Below are 21,924 nucleotides of genomic sequence, written 5' to 3'. Positions count from 1 at the left end.
AGAGCCAGTTCAGTCCCATACTCATTTAAATCAACCAATCAGTATGACAATGGCAAGAAAACAGATTAGGCTCATCAAAATCAATTACAGAGCCTCAACGAAAGTAGTATAAGACATAACAATTCCAACAGGCACTCCTTTTTCAGAGCACTTCACAGTCACATAAAACAAGCAAATAATCAATAAAACAGATTCACAGCCACATATACTTGTATCAGTTCAAGAATAAATACAAAGAGAATTACATATTTTATATATAATAACTCCTCTTACCTGGAAAAGGGTGAACAGTAAGCTCACTCCACACGCTCCTATAGTGCTCAACAATTAGGGCACAAGGGAGAAACTGCGAATCACCAAATAGGTGATGGAGTTTAGCTCTTTGAGTTGGAAAAATTTTAAAATGATAGAATAAAATTACGCAAGACTCATGGAATAAAAAAAAATGAATTCTAGGGCAAGAACAGAGAAGAGAAAGAGGGAAAATCTACTTACCGTGCGGACTGGGAAATGTTCGGTTGGAATGGAAGATCTCTGCACCAGGAACAATTTGGTAGCAAGAACTCAGAGATTGAACGGTACAATCTTCTGAAACTGTAGAGAGAAGGCAGAAGAAAATTAGGGTTAGGGTTCTGGAGTTTCTAGAGAGAGAAGGAAAATGGGAAAAATGAAGTTTTTGACTTTTGGCTAAGTCCTCCAAAAGCTCTAGTGCCTTGGTCTGATGGGCCTAGCTGCCCTTTCAGAGGCCCAAAGGCCTTATAAGTTATGGGTTCCTTACAATTTTGAAACTAAAATTATGGAAAGAACTTTAGTTGTTACTATTTTGTTATTTTATTATTGAAAAAAGTTGAATTGATAATATTTCATCGTCTGAAAGACTTAAATTCATAACATCTTTTTTCTTTTCCTTCTACTTTTTCACTTTCCAGATAATGTTCAAATTAATGTTAATGAATCTACTTGATTATTATTTTGTTAAATCTCTAAAAAAGTGGTTTTTTATTTGAGTTCCAGTCTGTAAATTACATTAATCTCTCATTATTTTTTCTTTTTCGTGGTTGCGAAAAATTTCTTTAATTCCTTTTAAAAGAATATAGGCTCGTGTACATCAACCTCTTAATTATTTGAAAAATACTATCTATATATCTATAATTATTATATATAAAGAAAATACACCTTTTGGTATCCTTCTTTGTTTTTTTAATTTACCCTCTTAATAATTACTTTTTAAATTTAAATGATTATTTATAATAAAAAAATATTTTTTAATTTTATCATTTTAGTAACTACTTTTTTTTAATTCAAATAATTATTCATTATAAATAAAAATATTATTTACTCTTATTACTTTTTTAAAATTTAAATAATTACTCATAATAAAAAAATTATTTACAATATTTTTTATTTCAATAACTAAAATTTATTTTATATAAATCGATATATTTATAAGTGTTTTATATACTCAAAGATATACTAAACTTATGTCTAGATCAAGATTTATTAGATATTATTCTCTTTGTTATCAGATAACTTATTTTTCATACACACTCAAATTAATTACTGTAGTAAGATAACAAGATTGTAATAGATGATATCATTTATATATAACATGAATAGTGACTATTTACAATATCTGGATGGGCCGACATGTTGAGTTCCATGCCGAGTTCACAAAATTACCTCGTTTAAAGGTTTTCTCAGTATATCTACTTATTTTTAATATCTATGTAATTTGTCATACCATAAGTGAGTCATGGTGTTCTTGGTTCTGTGATGTAGATCTTGGTGTCATCAATCATCTGGGAATTAAGATGTTCTAAACTTGCATATATACACTAGCCATCTGGAACCGAAAAACTTGAATTAATTTCTTGAAATCGATATGTACTAAACATACAAATAGAATGACTATGTAAACTTTTTATTTTTTTTTTAATTTTATCCTTTCTAATTACTATTTTTATTTTAAATGATTTATAGATATTTAAAAATTACGTACACAACACAGTAACATTTTCTATAAAGATAATTGCTGTAAACGTAAAACAGGTTTATTGCGCGCAATTGAGCAAAGTCACAGAATAAAATATAATAGCACATGTTGCCAAAAGTAGTAACGAAACAACTAATAATAGGGAAGAAATATTGCAACACGTGGTCATGCCATAAGTGACATTTACATTTTTATAATCATATTAATTTCTTCTCCCATTACTTCTAAGAGCTTTGTGCAGTAATCAATGGTTGTTTAAGAGAAAAAGCGTCACTCCTTTCTTCCCAGTGATTCTTGGAATCAAGGGGGACTATGACCTCTTTGATAGTCTTGGTTTCTTGACTTCTTCCCCATACAACAAGATACAAACCCAATATGATTAAGAATGCTCCAATAATCCTGCACTTCAAACCAGAAAATAATAAAATTTATGTACTATAAACCATTGTTATTATAATTTCGTAATGTACATCAGAATCTTATGATCCAACACATTGTGGTTATATACCAATATGAATCTCAAATGAATATACGAAACTGGTATCACCCATACAATATACTCGTTCACCAATTCTCATGAGAAAAACAAATTTTTAAATAGAAAGAAATTTGACAGAGGCATTGTAAACCTATCTTACTTATCATTCAACACATCTACTTAATTGTTGAGTCCATGATAGTCCAACTCAAACTTCAGACCCTTTAGCAGACAACATATTTTTCTCCATAAGTTTAAGAAAACAATGAAACTAAATTTACTTGGAGTATCAAAACCTACCCTCCCAAGAAGAATTTTTCACCGAAAATAATAGATGCCATCACAGCTACTAGCAATGTTTGTAAAGGTAGATAAATTGAAGCAAGAACTGGCCCTCCTTTGCCAATAGTCCATATCTGTATTGCTGATGCCAGCCCTGAAGTCACCACTCCCTGATACAATTCAACCTTTTTTGTCATCTCAGATCCCATACATAAAAACAACTCACACCATAAACACCAACAACTAAATGAGGTTTCTTGATGTCAAGGTCACCAATTTTGATCCGTGATTAAGTTCAGAGCAAATTCAAATTAAGCTTGCTACAGTTGTGCCTCGGAAAAAAGAAATTTCAGTTTTCGTGTAGATAGAAACATCAAGTGAATAGACATGCTGATGAAAATGTAAGTAGAGAAATCAGTTTAATTTACAAACCGAAAACAAAACACTGTAGATTTCTGTACTAGAATTGAACTGCCAGGCTTTGGAATCCTTCTCAAAAAAAGCTGCAATTGTCAAAAACTGCACAACACCAAAGAAGCACGTAAATGCAGAAACTGTGAGCGGGGCTGAGTATCTTTTCAGAACAAATGCTTGCATCACAATCCAACCAGACCAACTTAAGGAGTGACTGAAGAGATAGATGCCACCCAAGTTCCAGTTCTTTCCTGGGGTATCCCCCATCATAGACAAGTATTGTTCCTGATTATATCCTAAACGCGGAGAATAAATAACAGGTCCCTTGTAAAGGGTAATGACTGTAGCTCCACCGACAGAAGCAAGGACACCAAGGACCTTAGCCACACCATCAATTCTATTGAAGTGAACGCTCTCATATCTGCACTTCCCTTGTATAAATGAACAAATAAGTTATACTCATGAGCTTAATTCATATACAATGTGATGTAGCAAAACACTTTCCATAAAATTCGACCATTTTTTCACTTTTGACACAGAGGGTTAACAACACATCTTTTATCAAAAATTACAAAATCAGGAGAGAAACTTGTCAAATAAGAAGTGAGACTCAAAAAAAATGTCATTTTGAATGCATTTTACCACAATAGATTAGAGATCGTGTTTCATTTCTTTAGGGGTTAAAGATTGTAGCTTGCCTGAGTAGTGCAGCCATCAGAAAAGTGAGGGCAGGAACTGAATTCTGCATAGTAGCGGCAAACGTAGGTGAAGTTTTCTCCAAACCCAAGAGGTAGAATCCTTCTTTCATTGTTATTCTGCCAGAAACAGAAGTGGGGTTTTAGTAGTTACGCCTAACATGTATGTCTGATTGAAAAATGAATGGCTTCATAAAGGAATAGTACCCAACAAGTCCAAGTAGGAAAAAGTGTACCACACAGTAAGTGGTTATTGATGGCCTATCTTTCCTTGCAGAGAAGAAATCAGGTACACAAATGAAATGAAAGGTTAGATAGCTTAACGGGGGATAGGTAAAGGGTTCCTATAAGAGCTAAACTGCATACTTCTCTGAAAAATACGCGAGTGGACCCAGAAGAACCAAGGCGATGATGTTTCTATAGAGAGCAAATATAAGCTTGCTTACTCCTGTATCAAGTGCAATGCTCACAAATATATGATTTCCTGCATAACAAAATTGCAAAAAGGTTAAGGCTATGTGCAGATTAGCTCGTTCCGGCATCATGTTTCTTAGTCTTTTCTGTATTGTTTGCTGATAGTGATAATTCTTATCCCACTAGAGAAGCAGAATACGATAAGGAGTATGAAGAGTTCAATTTTTTAGGAACAGTTTGACCAGAGAAACAGGGAAGAGAGGGAAGGGATCTGTGGAAGATAGATCGATCTAACTTGTGGACAATCAAAAGAAAAAATAAGGTTTAAACTTATTTTTGGTTCCCAAGTGATGAGCCGATGTTCAGTTTAGTCCCCTTTTAAAAATGTAAACATTTGGTTCCTAAGTTATAAAAAATGTATTAAATGAATCCTTTTTTGATGTTCATGATCAAAGTACAAAGAACAATCTAAAGTGCTGTTATTATTAAGAAACAAATCAAAGCAATCTAAAGATGTAGCAGTTGTTAAGAAACAACCAAAAACAATATTTCAAGTCAAAAAATGACTCATTTGATACATTTTTTATAACTTAGGATCAAAGATTTATATTTTAAAAAACGGGGACTAAACTGAACATCCCTTATAACTTAGGGACCAAAAAATAAATGCAAATAAATCCCATTTTCTTTAATATATAATTACATCTAGAATCAGATCACTTGCTTGCATGCCATTGTTAATCACTCTTTGCTCTCTGATTTGATTCTATCCAAAAATATCATCTTTAATAAAGACTAGATCTCCATTTTAGTCCATATATAAGCATGTCTTATCTTGTATACTTTTATATAAAAAATAAGAAAAATAAAAAACGTTGACTTTTAATTCATCTTCCTTACTTTTCTCTCTCATCCACACAAAGTTGATATTAAATTTGGTTTTAAGCATTAATTTATCTTCATGGAAGTTTGTTATTTGACTGGTGGTGTTTTGTGTGATGACTTCCTTTATTTGCTTTAACATTTGAATAACTAAATAATTGATATGATTTTAGTTAAAATCACGTTGATTTGTAAAGTAAAAAATTAGGTATAAAAATTCATATCATATTTATTTTATTTTATTATATTTTTAGATTGGATTTTTCTCTAAATTTTCACAAGTATAATAATATATGAAAGAATTGATAATTGACTTATTTTTAGAGATGATGATTCAACATTCGAAGATGATAAAATTGGAGAGGTTTGTGAAGATGATAAAATTAAAGAGATCTTGAATGAATTTTTGTATGAAGACTAAAATATCAATGACTCAATCCTTTAAAAAAATAAATTGTTTAAGAGCGAATGCTTACTTGAATCATATGTACTTTGTGTCAAGAATTACTTATTCTTAAATTAATCAATAAGCCCACAATAATTTCAATAAACTAAATGGATAATAAATTTCAATAATTTAAAAATCTAATATAAAATCCACCCTAAAGGAATTATTCTTCTTCTTTGTTTGATCTTTAAGTATTATAATTCCTTTACTTTTTTTTTCTTTCATAGCTCCAACAATTTGTTTATCATTGTTTTTTCTTCCTCTCTTTGTTCTTAAGTAGTTTTAACTTCTTTGAAACTGAACCATAGGAGACAACATCCTTTAAAAAAAAAATCATCAAATGTTCAGTCAATATTAGAAATATCAGCAAAGAAGAATACAATATTGACAAGAGGAAATTGAAATAATACAACAAAGACAATTGGCATAAGAGACTTTAACCATTCTTACATGAAAATTTTTCGAAATCTCAACCTAAAATTTTTATAAACAAATTATTATTTTTTATTTAATGAACTTTGATAATATTAAGATTAAATCAAATATTTTAGTTATCTAAGTTCAAACATAAAATATTTGATTATTTATTAGTTATCATCTAACACAAAACACAAATGACTGTTTTAGTACATTTGTTCAAAAAGATTCTCACTTTGAAGGTATATGGATCTTTGTTATTTTAACACCATACAAGTTTTCTTAGCATTCTGATGAATATAATTTTTTTGAATAACTTTGAATGGGTGTCTCATCTTAATACATTCCCCCTTGGAATGAGAAGCGAACCGGATTTTTTGGCTATAAAAACATGATAAACAAAAGTTAATGACAACATTGCTAAAATGATTTTGAAACTAAATCACCGGGATAAGAATCAGAAGCATACGTGTAAGTGTTGATGAGTATTCCTTTGTTTGAGCTCGATCCTCATATAATCAAGTCCTCCAATATTCAAAGTCAAAGTAATGGCTGATAATGTTTTATGAATGATTTATAATTAAAATATGAAACACCAGTTAATTTAAATGAAGTACTTGAACACATGAAAATGATTTTTTTTTTTGTTAAGAGAATGCTACTCCAACATAATTGTTTCTTCTTCAAAATTTTAATTACAAATAATTACTCATAAATTATTTTTTTAAATGAAAATCATTTAATAACTCTATGGTAATTAGAAGTGATAAATTTACCGTATAATTCATAATATTTTCTAATCGATTTCAAATATAATTGTTTTAAAAGAAAAGATATATACTGATGGAGTGAATTGTAGAGATTTATGTTCAGTAAAGTTGAAACTTATATTTTTATAACTTTTTTTGGAATGAAAAAGATAGTATTATACACTCATTAAACTAATATTATTTACTTAATTAAATAATAGCATTGAAAAAATGTCATACTTTTCTCCTCCTGCCCTTCTCTTTCCAAAATGAAAGAAAGGAAGATACCAAAATTAGTTCAAAGGATAGCTTAAAAATGAAAACTTAAACGTCAGTGGTAAAATTAGTTCACGAAATAGGTGGAAGTTGTAAAATAGTAAATAAGAATACGATTAATTATTAAATTAAATTTTAATATCAGATAATTTCATATTTTTAATAAGTATACTCTTTATTTTTACTTTATTAACAAAATGTATAGCACATGTATTGTATAATTAAATTTTAAGTGATATTTTTGTAACAATTGTTTTTTATTACAATTTGAAATGTTATAAATTCATAATACAGAAATAAATATATTATAAAAATGAAATAGCCGAATAATTAAATTATAATGAAACTAATAGTAATAAAAAAGTGACATTAAATTAATAATTAAAAAATAGTATAACGGTGCTATAGTTAGAATTAAGGTTTGTAGATTGAAATTTTCAATTCTTATTTAATATGGAATATCGTAAAATATAAATTTTATTTGAGTAAACTATTTTAAAAACTAATATAATAATTTATTAAAAATTATTGAAAGAATACATTATTACAAACAAATAAAACAGTTTTATAAAAATTTTACAAAATAGATAAAGATGAAAACTAACACCAAATTCACCATCGTTTCTAAAAGAGAAAATGGAATAAAAGTTATTTTCACTGGTTTTTCAGCCATAGAAGACCTAAACGGTGGAGTGTGCAAGTGAAGAGGTGGGCGAACGTTGAATGTTTAGGCGAGAGAGAGGAAGAGGAGAGATCAGCTGAATTGCGCTTGCAAGCGATGAGGAAGCGGGATTTGGCAATTCTTATGCTCTCCGCTTTCGCAATTTTCTTCACTCTTCAGGTTCCATTTACTTTTCCCCTGTTATCCAACTTTCTGTCACTCTAAAACCCTAATTTGGTCATTCATTATCATTCGATCCAATTTCACTTTTGTTTCTTAAATTAATCGCTGTTTAGCAAGATGGCGGTATTTCGTTCAAAGAGGCGTGGATGCACCTAACCGATGAGTATCCAATCAAATACGAGGCCGAACGTCTTCCGCCGCCTCTCGTCGCCGATCTCAACGGAGACGGTAAGAAGGAAGTTCTTGTAGCTACTAACGACGCCAAAATTCAGGTAGGTTTGATTTAGAACCTGTTTCCACTTCTTTATTGCTCTTAATTTTCGTTCAATTGCAATTTTTCATGCTTGTTTTTCACATCCTTCTCATTTCCAGGGTCAATGTGCGAGTGTATAGCACAAAAAAATGTCTAGTCTTTACTTGATTGTTGGTTTTGCTTGGTAATATAGCTTTGTTCTGACTGGTCCACTACTTTTGGTAACTGGGTTGTGTGATTGTGGTGGGGGTCTCAGGTTTTGGAGCCCCATAGTAGACGTGTCGATGAAGGATTCAGTGAGGCGCGTGTGTTGGCCGAGGTGTCTCTGTTGCCCGACAAAGTACGTGTCATGTCTGGGAGACGGCCTGTTGCTATGGCCACCGGCACTATTGACCGGTATAAAATTGGACAGCCGCAGAAACAGGTTTTGGTTGTAGTAACGTCAGGTTGGTCTGTAATGTGTTTTGATTCCAACCTCCAAAAGTTGTGGGAAAATAATTTACAGGTACGATCTTTTAGCTGTGCTGTGGTATCGTTATTACACCATGTTGGGTTTTACTAATTCCTCTAGTGGTTGTTATAGGAAGATTTTCCTCATAATGCTCACCATAGGGAAGTTGCTATCTCTATAAGCAATTATACTCTAAAGCATGGAGATACAGGATTGATAATTGTTGGTGGCAGGATGGAAATGCAGCCACATGTATGTCTCGCTTTACTTATTGTTTCGTGGTTCATTAGTATATTTTCCCACTAGACCCCTTTCCGTGTTCTAATAGCAAAACTTGCCATATATTGTGGATGATGTTTATCATCCTTTTTATAAAGTAAAGACCATTAGCAGCGTATGAATGACACTTGGTTGTGGCCATCTCGTTTTCTTTTATACTCTGCAAAGTCAAATTTGAAAGTTCCTCTGCAATTCTGTTTGATGGTGTATGCTAATAATGTATGTTTTGCATTACTTCATGGATTTCAGAATTTCTAATGTATGTTTAGAATTATTACTATTTAGTATTATCTTTCTAATCCAAACTTGTTTCTTTGCTAAAATTGGTAACTTGGTCCTTTTGCTGCTAATATTTTAATCAATTGTTTCAATCTAGCTATGTTGACTGTTTTCTACTTTTTAGATTTTCATGGATCCTTTTGAAAAAATGGGAATGGGAGCCAGATTTAATGAGCAACAACGAAGAAGTACTACTGAAAAGGAGGTAAAGTCAGGTTGCTAGTGGGTGCTAAATTTTTTTTGCCTGTTTTGTTTACCACCTTGTAGCATACTAAATTATACCTGCGAAAAACACCGATGTAGTTGTAGTGCTTAAAATTTCACTAAGGCTTGGTATAATTAGGTCAATAAACTCGGCATTTTGCAGCTAGTTGCCTAAGAATCTTGACCTTAACGATCAGGCTGCTAAATAAATAGGAGACTGTTTTAAATGTATGTTTGTATAAACTTCTTCAAAAGTTCTTAGAGAAAAAAATGAGGAAAACTGAACAAACTTTTCCGTAAGTTAAAATTAGTTTATACATAATAAGTTTTTGGATAAGCTAATACGAAAGTGTTTCTACAAATATCATACCTTGCTAGTTCATTTCAATTTCCATTCTTGTCTTCTCTTATAGGTTACTTACAGAGGAGGTTTTCTTTAAATTCCTTTTTTTCTGAAAAATGTGTCAGGTAGATGTTAGTTCTCTTCTTATCCTTACGTGGTGGAAGAATTTGACTTTTTATTCTGATACTTGCCCTGGGTAGGCTTCTGAAAACTCTGGAACTGTGGATTTACGCCATTTTGCATTTTATGCATTTGCTGGTCGATCTGGTGCTGTAAAATGGAGCAGAAAAAATGAGGTGCTGTACTCTATTCTTTGGTCTTCAGTATGTTCTATCGTTTGGGTGTTGTCATCATGCTAACTTTAAACTAAAATTTCATTTGTAATAATGCATTTTTGTTTCTTTTACTGTCTCTGTTTGAACGATAGACTTTTCTATCTTTAAATTCAGTAAGTGCACTTTATCTATTCTACCTCGTTTGTTTTATCTTTCGAAGTTTATCTAGGTGGTTGCAATTCAGGAGAAAACACGAAAACTGAAGAAAATGTATGATTTATGTAAAAATATACTGAACATATTGAGCTATATTTTGTTGTCAATAGACTATACCCTTGAAGAAGGATGCTAACGGTATGCTGTTAGCATATGCACTAGTGTTTTAATCCACTGGTGCCTGTTATATAGTTTGCCGAAAAATACCCATGAAGGAAATGAAACCACCTCCCAACAAGCATCAAAGTTAGTCCTGTCACGTCTGCTTTTGGCACCAGATATTAGATGTTTTATAACCAAGGGAATCGATGCATGGTCAAGTCTTATTGAATTGTGTGATTGATGCTAATCTGATATTTAACAATAACTACAACAAAACCTTGGCTACATGGATAAACCAACGTTAGTGACTAATGTAGCATCTATTTTGTTGAAATCTAGTGTAATGTTATCCTTTAGTCTAATTGCTGCTATTGTTGTTTCATTTAGAACATTGAAGTGCATTCTTCAGATGCTTCACAATTACTTCCACAGCATAACTACAAGCTTGATGTTCATGCTCTGAATGCCCGTCAACCTGGAGAGGTACATGCATTTTAGCTATTCAATTAAAGCGTGCGTCTACGTGTAAGCTAGATTAGTGAAATGTAATAATGGTATACAAGATTATTATTCTTTAGGGCCTTTCAGCAATCATCTGGCCAGATTTGGGGGAAAGCAATGAAACCGTTATTTTTCTTTTTGAATTACATTGACTACAATCACTATGTCCTTTTAGTTCAGTTTAAATGTTACCTGTAAGTGTTAAGAAGTAATCCAAAGTAATTACTTTTTTCATTATTTTCCTTTTCTCGTTAATCCCCTAAAAGTCAAAGTTCCAGGCAAAGGATATGTAATACCATCCCTTCTCGCTCCATTCTATTCGATTGCAATAAGCTAAACAATTCAAACATAAATGTTTAAACGTGTCTCTGTGCTTATTGTCAGCATATTCCTAGAAAATAAAGTGTGCTCCTTGTCATATATTCATGTTATCCACCTTTTCTCTTACAATTATCAACCATTAAGATAAATATTTGCTTACTTGTATGAGCTTTTCCAGAAGAACTCCCGTCATCAATCCCTCCATTATGTGTGGAAACACTGACATATGCATATTAGTGCAGTATTTTTGTTTAAATTATGTAATTGAGAAATCTTTTTGTTTTTTAATTCCCCTAAAATTTGCTTCCTGTGACATGTGAGATTCTAGTTTGAATGCAGGGAATTCAGAGAATCAATCTTGGGAGTCATGCCTCATCGCTGGGTACCTTATATTTCACATTCTTTGTTAGCCTTTTATAACTTTTAATATCAAATACTATCCATACTTTACATTATATGAACGTGTTTATCAGGCTAGGAGAGAAGATACTTTGTTGAAGCTTGCCCACTTCAGACGGCACAAGAGAAAATCATTGAAGAAAACTCCTGGAAAGTCGATGAGTTATCCTTTTCACAAGCCTGAGGAAAACCATCCTCCAGGGAAGGACACAACCAAAAAAATTTCAAACATAATTGGAAAGGCAGCAAATTATGCTGGTTCAGCAAAATCTAAGAAGGTTATACACTAACCATGTCATGCAACTGCTAACAAAGCTGGTTATAGTTGATAATTTGTATTGGAAATCATTCAATTGTATTGACAGAATGATAATTACTTTCTATATGACTATAATTTGACAACTCTAAATTCATCCAGTAATAGAAACGCCTTGTTTACTTGGTAGCTGTTGCATATCCAATTTTTATTTTATGATTTAAACTTAATTTGGTATTCATTTGCATCATCTATTAGTTATTTAGGTGCAAAGGTCTGAGTAGTAGTAGATCACTACTGTAGTGAAACATAGCATGTCTAAAATAGATATTCTTGAATAAGGGTTTGCTATGTTGAAGTAATCTCTTTGCGTCATATTATTTTAGTTTTCGTGCTATTGCCTAACATGTGATTGGTTTTCTAACAAATAAAATTGACATGTTATGACACTCTGAGAAAATAAACTTTTTGATAGAAAAGGGTAAAGAATTTGCAGTCATGATGTTTCTCTCTTTGAATGCAGCACCTTCCCTATGTTCCCACCATAACCAACTACACTCAGGTTTGGTGGGTTCCTAATGTTGTTGTGGCTCATCAGAAGGAGGGAATAGAAGCACTTCATCTAGCATCTGGTCGAACAATATGCAAGGTAAACTTAAATCCTTTAGTCAACTTGAATTTGTTGCTATGCCATGCATTTCTTGATTAGGTTACAATACAATTTTATCCAAATAATATAGAGGCCAAGGCCACTGAAGGCTGCAAGTATTTGTAAAGCTGAATATTCTGATACTATTTTCAGCTTATGGAGCACATTGATTCTTTGATCAAAATACATCCTTCAGATAATTCGTAAGCATTTTCATGTCTAATGGAATGATACCTTTGTTTATTTCAGCTTCATCTTCAGGAAGGTGGCCTGCATGCTGATATTAATGGTGATGGAGTTCTAGATCATGTGCAGGTTTATGTCTTTAACCCATTCTTATTCAAAAATCGAGCTAGACCATATTAATTTAGCCTGATAGCAAATAGGGGATGTTATTCTGCCTGACGTCTGAAATATTCACTTATCAGGCTGTTGGAGGAAATGGTGCCGAGCAGACTGTAGCCAGTGGATCTATGGAAGTGCTACGTCCTTGTTGGGCTGTAGCAACATCTGGTGTACCAGTACGGGAACAACTCTTCAACGTATCCATTTGTCATTATACCCATTTTAACTTATTCCAACATGGAGAACTTTATAGAAGCTACGGTCAAGGTTCAGATAGTGCCTCTTTAGAGGTAGCAACACCTATTCTAATTCCTCGAAGTGACGGTCATAGGCATAGGAAGGGAAGCCATGGCGATGTTATCTTCTTGACAAATCGTGGAGAGGTACAACATTTGTTCAATTGTTTGTTGAGCACCAATACTATCAATGGTTTTATTTATCTTTGTTTCTATTCACGAATAATTTATATGTGGGTTTTTGAGATATATATCATTATTGGGAGTTACTTCTCTAAACGAAATGATTACTGAATCTTTTGAAATACGAAATTTATAGATTAAATTGGATGCGACCTTTTGAAATAAAGAGTTTTTGAAATGCGGGAGAAGCTTTGTCTAGCGCTTGGATAGTTTCCAATATAACTTGCAATTTTATTGACACTAATATTGGTGGCCTGGAAAAATTGTTTCTTGCAGATTACATCATACTCCCCTGGTTTGCATGGTCATGATGCTATTTGGCAGTGGCAACAATCAACTGGTGTTACATGGTCAAATCTACCTTCCCCATCAGGAATGATGGAAGGTGGTCTGGTGGTTCCCACACTAAAGCCTCTTCCCTTGCGGTTGCATGATAATCAGGAAATGATCCTTGCAGCTGGGGAACAGGAAGCCGTGATAATGTCACCAGGAGGAAGTATATTGGCTACAATTGAATTACCGGGCCCACCAACACACGTTTTGATCTGTGAGGACTTTTCAAATGATGGGCTCACTGACCTTATTCTTGTCACCTCTAATGGACTGTACGGCTTTGTTCAGACCAGGCAACCGGGTGCTCTCTTCTTCAGCATGCTAGTTGGTTGTCTCATAGTCGTGATGGGGGTTATATTTGTCACCCAGCACTTGAATTCCACAAAGGGGAAGCCTCGTCCCTCATCCGTTCCTCGGTGAAGAGCTGGAACTGAAATTTAATACCAGCCCAACTTGACACTAAAAGAAACAGTGAAGTGTGCGCAACCAGTCAAGAGCATTCAAAACGCGTGGAGCTTGAGTAAATCTCTATAACAGGTGATGAACGGTTCTAGACTGTTGATTGTAAAATTTGGACAGAATGTAGGAAGTTTGATGTTATAATATTATAAGGAAACTTATACTGTCCGCTTCCTGGAATTTTGACCTGTCGTTTAGGAAGCTATACTGTACACAGTGGTAACTTGTTCACAGAGTTGATGCACTAGAGAAACTCACCGGACGGTCTTTCTAATTCTTCCCAAGGATTTTGTTGCTTAAGGGAGGTATTTAACTCACCGTACCAAAATTGTTCTTCATTTTTACTAAGGATCAATTCAGCTGATAATAATGCTTTTTTATCCACAGCTTCGAGAGAGAGAGAAAAAGAATGGTAGTGATAGCTCTTCTTTAGTTATTGTCAGTAAACGAACATGGTTTACCCTGTCGAAAGCAAGAAAAGGGTTAGAAATATAAATCAGTTTCTATTATCCACCTCATTCATACTTTTCTGCGCAGCTATTTTCATGTGCGTATCATAAAATTTAATAATTTATTTCAAAGAAGCCTGTTTCCCAAGTTTCTTTTTTTTACTTTGGTTTTGTTTTAAGATGGAATTGAAGAGAAATAAAAGTTCAAGTAAGATGGTTTGAATTGAGGAAAAAGGATAAAAAATTAAGAAAATGAAAAAAAGTTTATGAAAATTAGCGAGTTAGTGAATGATCTGATGGTTTGATAAATTAAAAAATGTTTTAATTAATAAAATTAAATGAGTAATATTTTATCTATCATAAAAATAATTTAAAATAAAATATAATTAACGTGAATTACGTTAAAATGTTAATTGTTATTTAAAATTAAAAAATCAAAATAAAAATTATATTTAATCATTTAGATAGTTTTATTTTCAGTAACTTTTTTTCAAATAGGTTTTCTATTTTTTTTATCTCAATCAGATTTTTATTTTTTAAAAATTGAAACAATTAGGTGGTTTTTTTGAATTTTAATTTATTTTTATTTCTTTTAAATAAAAGAATTTGTTACTGTCAAGTTGACATTATGTCATATAGTGATACTGACCTGCAATTTATTACATTTGTATTAATTTGGTTCTATATTTTTATTTTTTTATCAATTTAGTTTCTATATTTTTATTTTTTATTAATTTAGCTCCTGTATTTTTATTTTGTTTCATTTAGTTTTTTAATTTTTTTTTTTAAAATTAAACAATTATGTTTCTCTCAAAATTTGAACTAAATTTAAATTGTATATATCTTACAAAAAAATTTATACAAATTCATATTTTTTTTTTACTCAAAAGTAAAAATATTACAAACTAATATATGACACATTTTTATTTATGAAATACTAACGAAAATAACTTATTCGAATTAAATTTTTCAAAACAAAAGTTAAATTGAGATAAATAAAAATAAAGAAACTTATTTAAATTTTTCACAAAATTAATCAACAAATGAAACATTTAGCTTAAATAATATAAATGAGCAAACTATAAAAGTTAGCATGTTCCGTAAAAAAATAGTTTTAGTACTTCCTTAACGATTCATAAAAAATTTATAGAATTAAATATATAAAGATTTGGAATACTTTAACAAATTTAAAGATAAAAATTTAGAAAATGCACATACTTTTAATTCATTTAGCTAAATCTTTTAAAATTATTCACATGTCAACTTTCTTGAATATCTTTCAAGCAAAAAAATTATATTTAATTTAAACTTTTAACCAATTAATTTTTAGAGCAAAACTATATTTAATATATCAACAATGTAAAAATATAAACAGTACTTATAGAATAGTATTTAAATTTCTAAATTAAAATATTTTTTTAATTTTAAAAAAATTAGGACTAAATTAAGAAAAGTTAAAATTAAAGAAATCAAATTATCAGGACAGGTGTCATTGTATTTGTTTCAATTTTGTCTCCATATTTTTATTTTGTCTATCATTTTCACACGACTTGACAAAATGTCAGCTTGACACATGAAAACACGTGTCACCTTTTTTAATGGTGTTATTATGGAACTAATACTAATAACAAGAATCTAATTGTTTCAATTTTTAAAAAATTCAGACCCAATTGAGATAAAAAAAAATGAAAAACTTATTTGAAAAAAGTTAGGGAAAACAAAAACTATCTAAATAATTAAACCAAAAAGTTATATTAAAATAAGATAGATAAAATAAAGTTTAAATGAATTGTAATTTATTACTTTAAATAAAATTACTTAATAATTTCTATACTAGAATTACTATTATTATGATTATTAGCACTGTAATTAACATTATTATTATTCGTATTAATAATAATAATAATAATAATATTACTATTATTATTATTAACTTATTATTCTGCACAATCCATGTTTATCTCTGTATCCATCAACCTCTGTTATGAGAAAAAAATATTTTAATGCCACGCAAATGCAGAATGAATTAAACGAGGTTTAAAATGCAAAATATCATTCCTACATCGTGGTTTTCTTCAGTAGAAGACAATTGAAATAAAAATTTATAAAAAAATATTAATGATTTGATGGATATGATAGATAAAAGAATATTTTAATAAATTAAATTAATACAAAAATAAAATAAAATTAGTTAAAATTAATTTAAAATAAAATATAATTATTTGTATCTCAATAAAAAAAATTAATAAATAAAATTACTTTGAAAAAAAATGACATTGGTTAAAAATAATTTTAATTGATATGCATGCATGTTGTAACATCCTATTTTAAATAGTAACATTATCACATCAGTAATAAAATAGAATAATTAATGTATTATGGATTGGCGGTCGACCGGTTAGGAGTTGGGTGACAAGGCGAAAAAGGCGAAGAAGTCCAGTCGCAAGATTGAACAATGAATGAACGTTAAAAGGAGCATTAAAAGATAATTAATCGCTTTAATAGCCGAGTATTATGTAAAGAGAAACAGAAGATATAGAATTTATGAGCAATTAATGCTAGCTGTTGGGAATAATGCCTATAAATATAGTGCTAATGACCAGGTAAAGGAATCTTTTTTCCTAATCACAATCACGTTGACCTAATCACAATCACGTTGACCTTTTTGAGACCTGACTTGAGCATCAGAGTATTTCCTGCAGTTCCTGCAGGTCACAACGGTTCGGTGTTACAAAGGAAATCCTTGGTTGGCGTTGGAAGATCGACGGATTAAAGGAAAGCTTGGAGTGTTTTCAGTCTCAAATCCTATAGCAGAAACAATTAACAAGATAGAGATATAAAATTTCATTACAATCATATGATATAATTATAAAAAAACAAACTTCATGTACAAAGTACTAGACTCAAAACTATGCACTAGAATGATACTCCAAACAACTAAAGGAAAATGTAACGCTACAGGTATATGCATTTGGACCATCTCCACCTAACGCTTGCTCCAGAATCACATCATCTCCCTCTGTTCACACTCACCAGATGATCATAGCCAACATGCAGACAAGCAATAACACCCAAGTACAAAAGAAAATAAACAAGGTAAACTAGTGTTACAAGACAAATCATAATACATATGACCATTTCATACGAAGTCATATTTCACAAATTCAAACCAAACATCTTAATCATGCCAAAGACCTAGACTTAACTATTCGAATTTAGTATGAATGTCGGGCTATGGTGGGTCATACACTTATGGTGGCCTCTACTGCTCTGTAGAGCCATTGCCAAAGAATTTCACGCTACCACACTCACAAGGTTAGTCTATACCGCGTCTTACGCCATACTGAAAGCACTTAGACTAAGACCTCCTACTACTCTCACCATATGTATCAATCCTCTCTAATTGAAAATAAATAATCATTAGAGTATCAAGATAACCCCAAGACCGAGCTCACTACATTCATACCAATAATACTTTGATACAACCATTAAGAATTTTCCTTAGAACTCTTACACACCTCATTCCATTCAAACATATATTCCAAACCTTACCACAAACCATTATAAAAGAAAGGATTCAAAAACACCAAAGAACTCAAACCCACTCACCCAACGAACAACCTTTGCTCGCCCAACGAGAGGCAAAATAGCAAGCCTCCCAAGCAACTAAACAACTTAAATACTCGCCCAACGATATCCATAAATAGCAAGCTCCCCAAGCTGAGCGAGCTGGCTCACTCAACCTTTGGAACTCATTGCCAAAACTCTGCTAAACTCATCCAATGAACCCATTTTGCTCGCCCAGTCTCACTGCATAAATCTACAACGCTAAAACTACATCGTAAACCACCCATGACTTATTCTAATCATTTTTACCAACTTCTAACACTCATAGATTAGATTCTAACCTATTATAGACTTAAACCAAGGTGTATAATTCAAATTATACTAGCTTTTCACTATTATGCAACAAGATTTCAACTTAAAACAACTAAATCCTCACCTCAAAGACCAAAATTGAATTCTATAAATTTTAACTCATTTTTATGTAACTTACTCTAACAAGTTAAAAATAACTTACCAACACCCTCTAAAATTATCATTTTAACACAGATCCTATGATTCAAAAACTCACTTGTCCAAACCCCTAAAAATAAACTTGAAAACCAACCAATGCACCACCAAAATACTATTACCTCTTTCTAAAACAAATTTAAGCTAATTAACACCTATAACAAGTCACAATTCACATTTAAACAGACTCTAAAACTGAATTTAATCTAGTTCACCCTTAGCTCAAAAACTCACTTACCAAAACCCCCTTTTTGAAGACAAAATGAGTAAGAATGCTACTTATATTTTGTTTCCTCTATGTTATATCAATTTCATACCATCAACTTTCACAACATCAATCAAACACAACACAATAATCACCTTTAACCAGATTCATATAACCACTTTCATTCAATTACACATGCATATTAATATAAACACACAATTCAAACATCAAAATTAACATACATTCAACTTTCATACTATTATAACTACCAAAACATACTTTGCAACTTAAATTAAAAGAAAATACTAGCATCCCTTACCTCAAAGAGAATGACTACAATTTTAAGATCACCCAGTAGTTGCTTCAAACACAAGAAACCCTAAAGACGCCTACAAATGACTGAATTGTGATCAGAGTGAGTCCACAAGTACTCAGATTAACAAAGAGCCAGGAATAGAAGACCAATGACACATGCATAGGAATTCTTAAGCATGATCATGATAAAAAAACTAAAAGAAAAAATGGATAGAAACATACTTCCTCTAAAACACAAATTGATCGAATAAAAATATAAATTATTTTGTTATGATATCCTAGATACGTTTTAGTCGTCAAATAAATAATTAAATAATTAGATTTATTAGAGAGAAGGTAAAAAAAAACTAAAAACAAGTTTTAAAAAAATAATTTATATTTTAAATAATAAGACGAGTTTAAAAAATTTTATATTATTAAATTATTTAAAAATTAAAATATCCAATTTTATTAGGCATCTATTAATTCTAATTCTCAAATTTCTAAATTCTTACGCATGCTATTCTCCTGTACAAATAATCTATGCAATTTGAATGCAAATAGTGTGAAGTAAAATTTTAATAAAGAAAGAAAAAATGGATAATTTGGAATGTGAATAATTGACTTTTACTGTATATCGAGTGGATGCACATTCATAACTTGGCTCTTTTTCTTCTTTCGCAAATAATTATAAATGACTGAAGATAAACAGAAACGCCTCTCTCATCAGTATTCATAAACAATAAATTTGTAAAATCAAACTTAGTCTGATTTCTATTGAACTTATCATGTCATTTTATTTCAAAATTCAATTAAGTTATGAAATAACTGATCGTTTTATATAAAAGTTCCTTGAACACATTTATTAAGGTCTGATTTTTAACACGTATAAACATGCATTTGTAAAAGATAAAATCCATTTAAATAATATTTATTTTAGAATGCATCTTACCTACTTAAAATTTATGAATGAATAAAATGATATTTTAGGATAAAATGACACTTTTACAACAATGAGTCTTCTACTTTAACTTTTTTTTAGGATTTTTTTTTCTTGATTTTAGAATTGTTAATGAAACCACAAAAGTTTAAAATATGAAAAATTTAAAGACGGTTAATTAATAGACCTTAGACAGATTTTTTCCACAACTAATATTACCGAAATATTATAATATTAAGATATTATAGCCATAGTTTCAAACTTACTTATCAGCTCTATAATAAAAAGAATTTCAGATTATTCATCAATTAGCTAAACTCTACCTATAGTAGGACTAGGGCTTCAAGTTACTATTTTATTTAAATTTAATTGATTTTTAAAATTTAACTATTTCTTTTTAAAATTTAAATATTTTTTAAAATTAAATAAATAAAATCATTTAATAAAATAAAGAAAATATCTATAATTAAATTATAAAAGTTATTTATATTTATTTTAATAATCATAATTTTATTAGTTTTTGGTGTTACAAAAAGATAAAGACACACTTACGTAGTATATGAGTTTTAAAATATTTAGTATATTTGATTTTGATTGAATAGTTTTTGAAAAAGATTTGGGTAGCATTGATCTGAAAAGAAATGATGTAGACTATAACTAATTAGATTGGAGTTGTTTGTTATGTAGTATTTGTAGGTGTGCATGATTATGCATACTGAAAGACAAAGACAAGTATTATAGTTATTTGTCTCCTTTCGCTTTATGTTTATTTATGATTCTGATTTTATTATTTACTGTCAGTTTTGTTGAGAGAAAGCTGACTACTGAGCCAAACTTCAGTTGATCAGCCAAAAGTAGACATCTTCCTCCTTCCATTCTTCATCCACTCATGTCTTATTCTCATTTTAACTTCTTATCTTTTCACTCTCAAAAACAATATTTATGTGCCAAAAACTATTCTTTCTACTAATTTCCAATTCTTCCTCATTTTAATTCTATCACTCGGTGGCATATAATATGAGAAACGATTACCTAAATTTTTTACATTTATTTGATATTATCATTACTTATTTTTCATTCTTGTTTTTTTTTTGAAAAATTACAAAATTTTACACTTTTTAGACCATTTTATCCTTCTAATATATATCAAATGAATGTAAAAATGTGTCATAGTATTATCACTCTATAAATATACTTACGCTCTGTTCTCTTGAGCTGATTTTACTATTCAAGAGAGAGTGAGAGCGCGGATTTGCGGGATGAAGCGTGTTCGCTTTAAGGTAAATACGACGATGGAAAGGCGCGGATTTGCGGGATGGAAGTATTTTTCGTCACCCGCTGAATTGAAGAGATTTGCGAGGATTTTCATACAATGTCTGATTTATCCTTTACTTATTTTATAATTCCAACTCCATCACTTTCATATTTGGTTCCAAAGTAAACACGACAAGTTGCTCCCGTTCTACTTCCCCTGCTTGAATGCGAAGTTAATAGCCATCAGACGCTAACGCGTAGATCCCTGCACCCTCCTGAACACCGTGGAGTCAGCATCCAGGAGCTCCATCAGTGGGTCGTCCATCATCACCACCGCACCGAACAACGTCAAGGACTTGTCCGTGGTGGGTGCTGTCGCAATCTGCACCGCGGTCTGATTGCGACCGCCAACAACGTTATGGAAGAAGAAGTGGAGGTGGTTGAGCTTCTACGCTGGTAGATGCCTAAGGAGGAAGGAGGAATGCTTTGCACGAAATAGTGCAATTTATCGGTGGTGACAGACGAGAGAAAGAATAAAGTAATGACCTTTGTTGTTCACAAGCTCTGCCCATAATCCACCAGCATGATTGATTTCCTGCAAAATCAAAATTTAGATACTTTATAACTATTTCACCATAAAAAGATACCCATTTCAGTATTATATAACAGGCACAGGAAACTCAATATATAGAAATTTGAATAACCTCAAAACAAATATTAGCCTTTGGAAAC

General features: G+C 31.1%; 2 protein-coding genes across 5 annotated transcripts; one reads left to right on the top strand and one right to left on the bottom strand.

Annotated features, from left to right (window-relative positions):
- Positions 1-2,082: 2,082 nt before the first annotated feature.
- Positions 2,083-4,571, bottom strand: LOC106777044 (protein WALLS ARE THIN 1). 2 transcript variants are annotated; one of them, XM_014664549.2, is made up of 6 exons: positions 4,229-4,571; positions 4,070-4,132; positions 3,866-3,982; positions 3,186-3,588; positions 2,772-2,923; positions 2,083-2,392 (listed from the first exon to the last, which is right to left on the bottom strand). In XM_014664549.2, the coding sequence occupies exons 1-6, from the start codon at positions 4,405-4,407 to the stop codon at positions 2,218-2,220; spliced, it is 1,089 nt and encodes a 362-aa protein (XP_014520035.1). In that variant the 5' UTR covers positions 4,408-4,571; the 3' UTR covers positions 2,083-2,217. The 2 variants fall into 2 exon arrangements, with proteins under 2 accessions (XP_014520035.1, XP_022631699.1); XM_022775978.1 differs by having other exon boundaries at positions 4,070-4,127; positions 4,229-4,303.
- A 3,124-nt stretch (positions 4,572-7,695) lies between these two features.
- Positions 7,696-14,472, top strand: LOC106777751. 3 transcript variants are annotated; one of them, XR_002666056.1, is made up of 15 exons: positions 7,696-7,889; positions 8,006-8,164; positions 8,402-8,650; positions 8,729-8,848; positions 9,279-9,359; positions 9,902-9,997; positions 10,682-10,777; positions 11,445-11,498; positions 11,590-11,793; positions 12,295-12,420; positions 12,670-12,735; positions 12,849-13,148; positions 13,461-14,054; positions 14,175-14,281; positions 14,364-14,472. XR_002666056.1 is itself a non-coding variant. In XM_014665489.2 (13 exons), exons 1-13 carry the CDS (start codon positions 7,827-7,829, stop codon positions 13,935-13,937), a joined length of 2,091 nt encoding a protein of 696 aa, XP_014520975.1. In that variant the 5' UTR covers positions 7,696-7,826; the 3' UTR covers positions 13,938-14,343. The 3 variants fall into 3 exon arrangements, 1 of the variants encoding a protein (XP_014520975.1); XR_002666055.1 differs by lacking the exon at positions 14,364-14,472 and having other exon boundaries at positions 14,175-14,356; XM_014665489.2 differs by lacking the exon at positions 14,364-14,472 and having other exon boundaries at positions 13,461-14,343.
- The last annotated feature ends 7,452 nt before the right edge of the window (positions 14,473-21,924 follow it).

This window comes from Vigna radiata, chromosome 11, assembly GCF_000741045.1.
Source record: "Vigna radiata var. radiata cultivar VC1973A chromosome 11, Vradiata_ver6, whole genome shotgun sequence".
Taxonomy (NCBI): Eukaryota; Viridiplantae; Streptophyta; class Magnoliopsida; order Fabales; family Fabaceae; genus Vigna; species Vigna radiata.
Note: the sequence above shows the minus strand (reverse complement) of the source record. Positions and strands in the feature narration are given on the sequence as shown.

What these genes read in the sequence shown, in the direction of transcription:
- LOC106777044 (XM_014664549.2), bottom strand. Translation starts at nt 4,407, where the DNA reads ATGATGCCGGAACGAGCTAATCTGCACATAGCCTTAACCTTTTTGCAA. An exon ending in TCTACAGTGTTTTGTTTTCG is followed by an intron (nt 2,924 to 3,185) that starts GTTTGTAAATTA and finishes GAATTGTATCAG; the next exon opens with GGAGTGGTGACTTCAGGGCT. An exon ending in GAAAAATTCTTCTTGGGAGG is followed by an intron (nt 2,393 to 2,771) that starts GTAGGTTTTGAT and finishes TTTGAAGTGCAG; the next exon opens with GATTATTGGAGCATTCTTAA.
- LOC106777751 (XM_014665489.2), top strand. Translation starts at nt 7,827, where the DNA reads ATGAGGAAGCGGGATTTGGCAATTCTTATGCTCTCCGCTTTCGCAATT. An exon ending in CTAACGACGCCAAAATTCAG is followed by an intron (nt 8,165 to 8,401) that starts GTAGGTTTGATT and finishes TGGGGGTCTCAG; the next exon opens with GTTTTGGAGCCCCATAGTAG. An exon ending in TGTGGGAAAATAATTTACAG is followed by an intron (nt 8,651 to 8,728) that starts GTACGATCTTTT and finishes TGGTTGTTATAG; the next exon opens with GAAGATTTTCCTCATAATGC.